Raw genomic sequence first — 9,114 nt, 5'->3', positions numbered from 1 at the left:
CCTGCTGATGGCATTGCCTTGTTTGGGAAGTGACCTAGAGTATCAAAACACAAAATATAAACTGTTAGGTGTCTTTTCTAATGCAGCTTTAGTGAATATAAATAGCAAGATAAGTTGGCTCTCTACAGAAGGAATGGGATAGGAATCATAAAGATTTATCTTTTACCGAGAAAAAAGAAGTCACCAATATAAGCTATATGGCTATTTTAACAGAAATGAATTCTGAGTAATGTGAGGCATTTTTTAAATAGGTAATGAGGTAGTACTTTCTCAGTAACAGAATTACAGAAATCCAAAACTGGATAGATCTTTGAGACCTCAGGTATGCCTGACCAGAAAGCATCTCACAGGAAAACTATACATTTTTTTTATCTCCTCACTGGTAATTTTTACCCTACATGGCTATAAATAACTAAGCTACTCAAACCAAATTCTGTTCTTTTGCCACTGGACAGTAACACTCCACAAACAGGTCCCAGTACCTCTGTCTGAGAACACCTGGCCATTACCTACAACAAGTCAGATTATGATAACATCTTAAACATTCTTACATTCATGTTGACGATACAGTGGATTAGCTTTCCTCAGCCAGACAAGTGCAAGAAACAATGACAGAGGCCATACAAGCTCCACTAGAAAACGAAGCTGGGAAAAAAAAAATTAAAAATAAATTTTACAAATAGATCACCATAGAGTCACTAGGTGGCTAAAGGGATGAGACCTCTTCTCACAACAGAAGTGCCCAGTGCAGCATGTGACCATGGCTATCCTTTGCCTGTTTCACCATTTGAAAGGGACACCCAAAAGGGCAAGGATTTCATCAGAGTTCCATGAAGCATCACCATTAACTCAGTGCTCAGTGGCTTTTCCACCTCTTCTAAAGAAATATTTAAGCATCCTGACTGAGGTAAAAAGAGACAGCAGGTAGTGCTTGACTCTACAACAAGGATTAGATATAAGAGAAAAAAGGGTTTTTTTAATCCACACTTTAACACTGCTAGGCTCATTAGCAGGCTGTCAGTACACTGTGCTTACTCCAAGGTAAAAGACTGCAGCATAAGCTTTACATTCTTTGACCCTTACTTTTGTTTCTTTTTGTCATCATTCATTTCAATGTTACTAATTTCCTAATACTTGTAGAAATTTATGCATTAAGATCAAACACCTTATTCAATAATGTAAAGACCCCATCAAAGGCCACTTTATTGCCCAGATCTTTCCATACACTTAGAACCATCACTGGCTCCCGTGTCATGACAGAAAATCAAGGGCACTGCTTTTACCACAAAGCAACATCCTGCCTGCTTTTCAGTCTGTTCCCTCCACTCCTGTGTTTCAGATTGTTTTACTGCCTCTGTGTGTTTTGGCAGAGGTTTGAAACGACAATCCTTTGATCCTGTAACACAGGCCTTGGGCTCTGAGGAACAGCAATGGGATTTTTGTGTCCAAACACGTGGCACTTTTTTGCTCCTCCCTGTAAGAGCCAGGACCATTTACCTTCAGAACCAGGGTTGTAGCACATGCACAGGAAAGCCCTCCTTGCTTCTTTACCTTTGCTCCCTCCTCACCAACTAGGTACCAAATATATGATAATAACGCACATAGCAGCAGAGCCAAAACCAAGATGGGTTACACAGGAATGTTGTTTTGGGCAAAAGGCACTCCACAGCGTAAGAACAGGTTTTTTGGAGCTGCCCTATTTTTCCACTATAACTCTGTCTAACAGCTTTAGTTAAGCACAACATATTCTTACAGCAAAAGGGTAGAAAGCTTTATACCAGGCAACAATTTGCTATTTTATATTTTTCATCTTAAAGGTTTTCTTTTTAAAACAGAACAATAATGAAAAGACTCACCCACCACCACCTAGGAAGCTATGCATGCCTGATCTTTTTAAATCCAGACAAAATTTTACCAGCAGTAAAGGGCAGATTAAACAATTATTAGAGAGGGAAATCTGACAGCTGTTGTGTACAGCTCAGAATACAGTATTACTGACCCTTCCCAGCTGGGTCCACAAGGTCTGTTCAACATCCATTGCCATCCATTTGGTAAGCCATCTGGGACAAGTGCTACATGCACATAAACTCAGAGGAGAAAGAACAGGCAAGACTCCTTGGCCCACCTTGGCTGCAGAGTTAATCTGCGTTAATGCTCAGATGTTGATTCTTTCTTCATCCCCGGGAAATACAAAATCCTCAGACTTGAATTTGGTGATTCCTTTCTGTCTGGGTTAACTAGTTTGGAAAAGATTGAAGTCTAAAGCCCAAGGGAAGCTTTCTTTCAACCTGGTACACAATGTGTTGTGTGGTAAGGATGGACCAGTGCTGTCAGCCCTCTGATTCTTTCCTGTGGACCTTAGCCAGAGGACACAAAGGTGTCTCAGAATGCACTGGAAGTATCAGAAAGCAGCCCATAAGCCTGCAGAACTACAAGATAAATAGCCAGACATCCCAGAAACATGCACAGAGAAAGGTAATATCCAGACAGAGCTGTAATGGAACAAGCACAGTGGTAAGACCATATAAATGTGACAGGCTTAAACTGGCTGCAGATCAGCTGTTGACTCTGCAATGAAGTCTTTCGTCTTGTGAAGTAAATTAGACTAAATGATGAATTGGAGTAGAAGATTGCATATATCTCTATTTATGGTACTGCATGATGGTTAACAAGAAAACAGTCTGATTTTCCCAAAACATATTTTAGAGCTGCCTTTGACAGTATGAATTTTTGTTTTGGCTACTTTGTTTCTCTGTGAGGACAAATAAACAGGCAGGATTATATTCTTAAACAAGAAATTATTTTTAATGGCTCTCCTGTAAAACATTTTACTCTTCAGGGTGGAGAAAATATTTCTCAGCTGTAGATTAAATCACTGTGCTTACAAACTAGGAATGATCATCAGAGAAGAGGATCTCTAGCAACACCTGGAAACACCAATTATAATTTTTGAAAATTCTATAGGAAAAATTAAACAAAAAGAGAAGACAATTCCTGAAAGCCAAGCTGGCATTTTGTGTCTCATATCTAAGCAGATTTGCACAAATAACACACTATTTCATATACTGAAAATACTGAAGAATTCTACAAATATACATTTGTTAAAAATTAAAAACCAGTGGCTTCCACTTCTCTTAGTACATACATTTGAAGACCAGAAAGACATGGATTTTCTGTTTGGCATTGTTTTTTCTGAACTTGAGAACCAAACTACCACAGCTCCCTGACAACAAGTAACTGAAGTCCAGCTTCAAAAAGGTGTCCTTAACTCAAGTATGACTTGGCAACCTTCATGTTGCAATAAATCATGAGCTGCAATGTTATATGCATCAGCTCTTGATGACAACGTACGCTGTGGGAGAAAGTCTGCTAGGAAGCTATGAAGGAAAGAACATTCAAATTGCCTATGAAGAAAATGACACAATCCTTTGATCCTGGAAATTCCAGCATGTGAGCCATTCCTATTGACTAAAATCAGGTCAGCATAGAGTAAATATTTCAGCTCATCCCGTGGTTCATTTTGTTATTAAACTGTTATTATGGCAAAATTGTTTGCATGATGGTTATAGTCTCACAGACGCCTTAATAAACTTTAAAAATGATTTTTCATTTGAAACAGTCTGTATCTATAGGACCTCAGAGAAAAAGCATGGAAACCAGGTAAAGGGACTTCTTTTGCTGGGCAGAAGTAGTTGAAGTACACCAGATAACTAAGACCCTAGTCTGAAGTTTTATTTCACTCTAAGAAAACTTAGCTAAAAGAGAAAATAAAAAGAGCAATGAAAATAAGGTGAATTAAGGTGAAAAGTAATAGGTAAGTTTGATGTAAGACAAAATATCATAAAATCTAAGAGGATTTGAAAGTACTTTAAATACTTCTGACTTTTGCTTTACTTATGTCATTCAGCCATACTAAAAAAGACAAAATCTGTGAGAACTGTAAGGTCCTAACTAGAATCATGTCTAAGAGCAGCTGAGTATGAAGAGCTAATCTAAAATTAGGACTCAAAACTCTGTGAGCTGAATGGTGCTCATGATGTTTTCTAACAACAGATCTTTTTATGTGAAAATATATAAATATTACTACCCACAACTCTTCTAGTACACAATATTATTTGTCAAAGAAGATCCCAACACAAGTATTCTATGTTTGGTCTGTAAAGAGCAGCTCTGCAAACCAGACAAGTTGCCCATAAAAAGGCCCAGACAAAGATCATGTGTGATTCTTTGGGGGACTTGAGACATGCTGATGAATGTACCAGTCACTTAATCCAGCGGAGTGCATGGTTCAAACCTGAAATCCAAAGACTAGTGCTTTACCTTTTGTCTTTTCCGAAGGATCCAGTTCTTCCAAAGCAGAAGTCTGACTTGCCTAAAGAAGCTCATTCTTCTGCATCGACACGTCTGGTTAACCTGTGGCAAAGGATGCATTACCATTTCTCAGCTGACAGCAGAAACAGAATTTAGAGCAAAATAACAACTTTCTGTTCTTATTTTAAGATTATGTTATCACAGAGATCAGTTCCTTTCATTGTCTGCACCATTTAATTTTGCACTTGATACACTATCATGCATGAAAAATCGTGAGTTTCCTTTGTTTGGAGGCTACTTCCTGTGACACATTTATCAGCACCAAAAAGCAGTAGAGAGGAAAAACATCTCTTTCAAATAAAAAAAAGTCACTAACATTGAATCTGGATATTAACTTGGACTTGCATGTAATGAAGGCAGTTAACTCTTGTATCATTTATCACAGTACTGTGTTTTCAAAATATTTTTTTCCAAAAAAAGATGGATTTACTACTAGACATTAGTTTATATAAAACTGTTCAGTTATTATGATACAATTAGGTTTACCATTCAGACATGATAAAATATATTGATTAATAGAGTCTGAAATGGATTTTATAAAAACAAATCCATTCTGTTGCCATTTCCTTAAAAAATACAGGATCTCCTATTTTTATGTTTTTAAATTCAGCAACTCCCATTACATTTTAGTAGAGATACCACTGAATTTAAACAACTGTATGCTCTGTTTTTCAGGTTCATGACTCATTATAATCACCAGGAATTTTTACCTTCAAAAGGAAAAAGGAAACTTGACATATAAATCCAAATATCAGATACACTGGCCTGTTAAAAAATAAACAAATTATTGAAATTTGCTACCTGTGTCAACTTCCTACTTTATTGCTGCTTTATGGGATTTAAATGATTGAAGAGCAGTTTCTTTATGAATGATTAGTAACTGGGAGAGCATTGAAAAGGCAATGGAAGTCAGATATTGGAAAGCACACTCTGATTATGAGAATGGTGAAGTAATAGAACTGATTTTATGGGAAGACTGGGGGGGCCTCCACTGCAGATTACTCAAACCTCTACAAAAAATTACACAGGTAAAACCACTCATAGATTAGATAATTTTTTAAAGTCTCATTTGTCACTATTCTTCTAGAATTTTATTTCTGGAAATGATATTAATTGAAGAAGATTTTGTTTGATTTTAAGAGACAAGGTTTGGAAAATATGTCAGGATCTTTTGGCCTAATGTGTTAACAAATCAGTAGTGAAAAACACTAGATAAGGGATTTGATTGTTTCAGAAAATCATCTCAGGTCCACATTTTGTGAACTGAAAAGGAATTTCAACCTCAAGGGAAGAGGTGGCCAGCACTAGGGAAGGGTTGGCATCAGCCATGACTAACCCTGGTAGAAAGGCCTCCTAAAGAACATGCAATCTCTTCTGATATACCAGGCTTGAAAGTGATTGAAGCAGGATATTTAAGGCCAAACAGTAAGAATTGGCTGTGCTGCTTACTGGGGATCAAATAACAAAGGAACAGTTCTGCATAAAGAATATTCATGCAAAACTAAACTTGGAGCATTTTCCATATTTTGCAGATCAACAGTTTCATGCTATTTTCAGTATCCCTCCATCAACTCTGCTTAAGTTACAGAGTGAGAAATGAGACTAGCTATAAAAAGCTACTGCTGTTGTGAGGAGTAAATGGACTAACACCTGATGGTTTGAACACACACTTCTGGGGTGTGACAACCTCCCACTTTGGGTTGCCAACAATAGGCAGTCAGACAGCTTTCTGACACTATTGTGTAGCCCAGGGCTCTTGGACCCGTTGCTACTCTGAAAAATGAATCCTACAGCTGAACAAATGAGGAAGAGATAGTTTTGCACTGCAGCTCCTCTTGCCTTCCCCTAAACCCCAGACGGATGCTGCAATCTTTCTGCAACAGCTGTAAAAGGAAATCCAAGCCTTCATGTCAAGGCCATAAAATCTATAGTCTGTCAATGGCCTGGCCCCTCCTCTTCCTCCTGCTGGTGCTTTACTGAGCCACCCACCATTGACAGTTTCTGTCTCAATGAGAGATCCCACAGTACTACAGAGAGTCATAGCTTATGTTTCTAAGTATCCTGCTATGTATGACCTGCACCACTCTTGAATTAGTAGTAGCTGTACTACTAGTAGAAAAATTGTTGTGCAAGGCCATAAATGAGATGATGACTACCACATAAAATGGCTGCTACCATTTGCTTTGAAAAATATAACTATTTCTGAGACTAAAAATATAAGTAGTAAAGAATCCAAGCCCAATAAACCTTGGTAGGAAAAAAAGGGCAGTAAGTCAGGTTATACAGATTGTGCTTGCTATGTAATCTTTAAGATTTCTTTACATTGGACCCTGCTAGTTATATTTGTTGATAGCGACAGGGAGACATTGCTTATAAGGGAAGTAACTCAATGACAGACAACCTAATTAATATGCATAAAGGGGCAAAAAAATTCTCTCCAAGAAAACGACTACTAATTGATTACCAAGGTTAACACTGTGCTACATGAGTCAGAATTTAAAAGTACTTAAAATAACTATTTAAGGTATGGCATTAATACATGAAGTACAATCAACATACAAAACTTTCTTAAAGTTTCTACATTGCTTACCAGACACACTTGAGGACCCCTTCTAATTTTAGGATGAACAAGGATACACTTGTATCTCCCCAGAGTGGTTTGTTTATAAAACCTTCACTAGGAGCTCAAGGGAAAGAACCTTGCTTTCCTAAATGCAGCAGCTTCAGGGATGTGAGTTAACCTTATACTGCTTTGAAATCTAAATTAGACAGGTGAATATGAGACAAAACTGTAGGAAAAGAACAACTTAAATAATGCAGTCAGAAGACACTGGACAGATAAACCTCAGAATCTGTAGCAGCACAGAATAAATAAAAAATAATTAATTTTCAGTCCTGAAATATCCTTTCCTATCTGGGCATTACTCAGACAAACTAACAGATTTGTGTGGTTAAGATTCAAGCTCTACTACTTTAAGTAGAGCAAAACACTATAACAAAAAAGAAGAGTAGAACCAAGATAAAGAGTAGTACCTAGTAATAATGTATGGAGAACTCCAGTTGGACTGAGGAGGTACATGAAGTTCTGGAGTGATTAGTCATGGTGGAGATCTATCTTCACTCTTTAGAGGCAGCGCCCTGCTCATGAAATCAGTGGTGGCTTGGGACTGCTGCAGAGTGAGCACAGGCACTGAAAGAAATTAAAATTCCAAAAAAGAAGTTTCTTTACATAGATAACAACACTCCCCTAAAATCAGAAAAAGACCCCTACACTTAGGAACTGAGTGAACACTGAATTCCCTATAGATTTTCATCTGTAAAGGGCATCTGAAACAGCAATGCAGCAAAACCTCCCACCAGTGCTCATGCTGGGCAATGACTCTGTATAAGCACTATCACAACTTCCCTGTGATTGCTCTTCCAAGTAGAAGCTGAACAACAATCTAGGCTTCAGTATTTAAAAAAAGTTTTTAAAGGATGTGGCAGTTTCTTTCCCCTTCACAGGGCTTTGGGGACACCTTTGAGACTCCTGCACAAAACTGCTTCACTGAATTTAACACTCTCTAGATTTCCCCCAGAGCCCACTGCAGCTCTGGCAGCAGAGTACTGCACCCTGTACACTGCTTCTTTCCCAGCACCACTGCAGGGCCTTTGAGTCCCTGCACACAGGTGCCACCTAAACCACCCACTTTAACCTGGCTTCTGGCACAAAGGATAACAAAGCACAGGGTCACACCGTCCCTAGGTGCTGAAAGGTGAGCCAGCAGGGAAGACCACCAGCCTTGGCTGAATAGGGCACTTTCACTAGAAGTCAGGGGAAAATAGAGAGTTTATGACCTTTGGAAGAAGGGGCAGCCAACTCAGGAAGAGTACAAGGACACTGTTAGGTCATGTAGAGAGAAAATTAGAATGGTGAAAGCTCAGCTAGAACTCAAACAGGCCACTGCTGTGAAAAATAATAAAAAAGTGTTTTTATGAATGCTTTAACAACAAAAAGAGGGCCAAGGAAAATCTCCATCCTTTATTGCATACAAAGGGAAGCCAAGGATGTAGAAAAGGATGAAGAAAAGGCCGTGGTACTTAATGCCTTCCTCGCCTCAGTCTTCAGCATGAAGATAAGTTATTCTCAGAGCAACCAGTCCCTTGAGCTGGTAGACAGGGATGGGGAGCAGAACCCCTCCACGCGCCCACAATCCATTAGGAGGTAGGTAGTGACCTGCTGCACCACTTAGACACTCACAAGTCTATGAAGCAGAATGGGATCCACCCAGGAATACTGAAGGAACTGGCAAAAGAGCTCACCAAGCCTCTCTCTATCATTTATCATCTGGTAAACCAGGGAGGTCCCAGATGACTGGAGATTGGCCAGTGTGACAACCATTTGCCAAATGGTCATAACAATCCCAGGCAGTGCTACAGGTTGAGGGAAGAGTGTCTAGAAAGCTGCCCAGTGGGAAAAAAGCCTGGGGGTGCTGGTAAACAGCAGCTGAACATGAGCCAACATCTGCCCAGGTGGCCAAGAAGGCCAATGGCATCCTGGCCTGTATCAGCAATATTGTGGCCAGCAGGACCAGGGCAGGAATTGTTCCCCTGTACTGGGCACTGGTGAGGCCACACCTCGAGTGCTGTGTCCAGTTCTGGGCCCATCACCTCGAGGAAGACATTGAGGGGCTGGGGCGAGTCCGGAAAAGGGCAGCGGAGCTGGGGAAGGGTCTGGAGGGGGAGTCCTGTGAGGGGCGGCTG

At 39.5% G+C, this 9,114-nt stretch overlaps 1 protein-coding gene across 8 annotated transcripts in view; it reads right to left on the bottom strand.

Annotated features, from left to right (window-relative positions):
* The window catches only part of ABCA4 (ATP binding cassette subfamily A member 4), a 77,899-nt gene that overhangs the window by 65,167 nt on the left and 3,618 nt on the right, over nt 1–9,114 (bottom strand). For 6 of the 8 annotated variants that reach the window (XM_017729879.1, XM_017729874.1, XM_017729878.1 and 3 more), the window contains exons 2-5: nt 7,405–7,561; nt 4,321–4,413; nt 552–645; nt 5–34 (exon numbers count right to left, since the gene is read on the bottom strand). In XM_017729879.1, coding sequence (XP_017585368.1) covers nt 5–34; nt 552–645; nt 4,321–4,386 — 190 coding nt within the window. In that variant the 5' untranslated portion in view covers nt 4,387–4,413; nt 7,405–7,561. The remainder of the gene's footprint in view (nt 1–4; nt 35–551; nt 646–4,320; nt 4,414–7,404; nt 7,562–9,114) is intronic. The other 2 variants (XM_017729876.1, XM_017729877.1) reach the window with 1 other exon arrangement.

The sequence above is a fragment of the Corvus brachyrhynchos genome, unplaced genomic scaffold (genome assembly GCF_000691975.1).
Source record: "Corvus brachyrhynchos isolate BGI_N302 unplaced genomic scaffold, ASM69197v1 scaffold101, whole genome shotgun sequence".
Lineage (NCBI taxonomy): Eukaryota > Metazoa > Chordata > Aves > Passeriformes > Corvidae > Corvus > Corvus brachyrhynchos.
The sequence above is the reverse complement of the archived record's forward strand: the minus strand, read 5'-3'. Positions and strand labels throughout refer to the sequence as shown.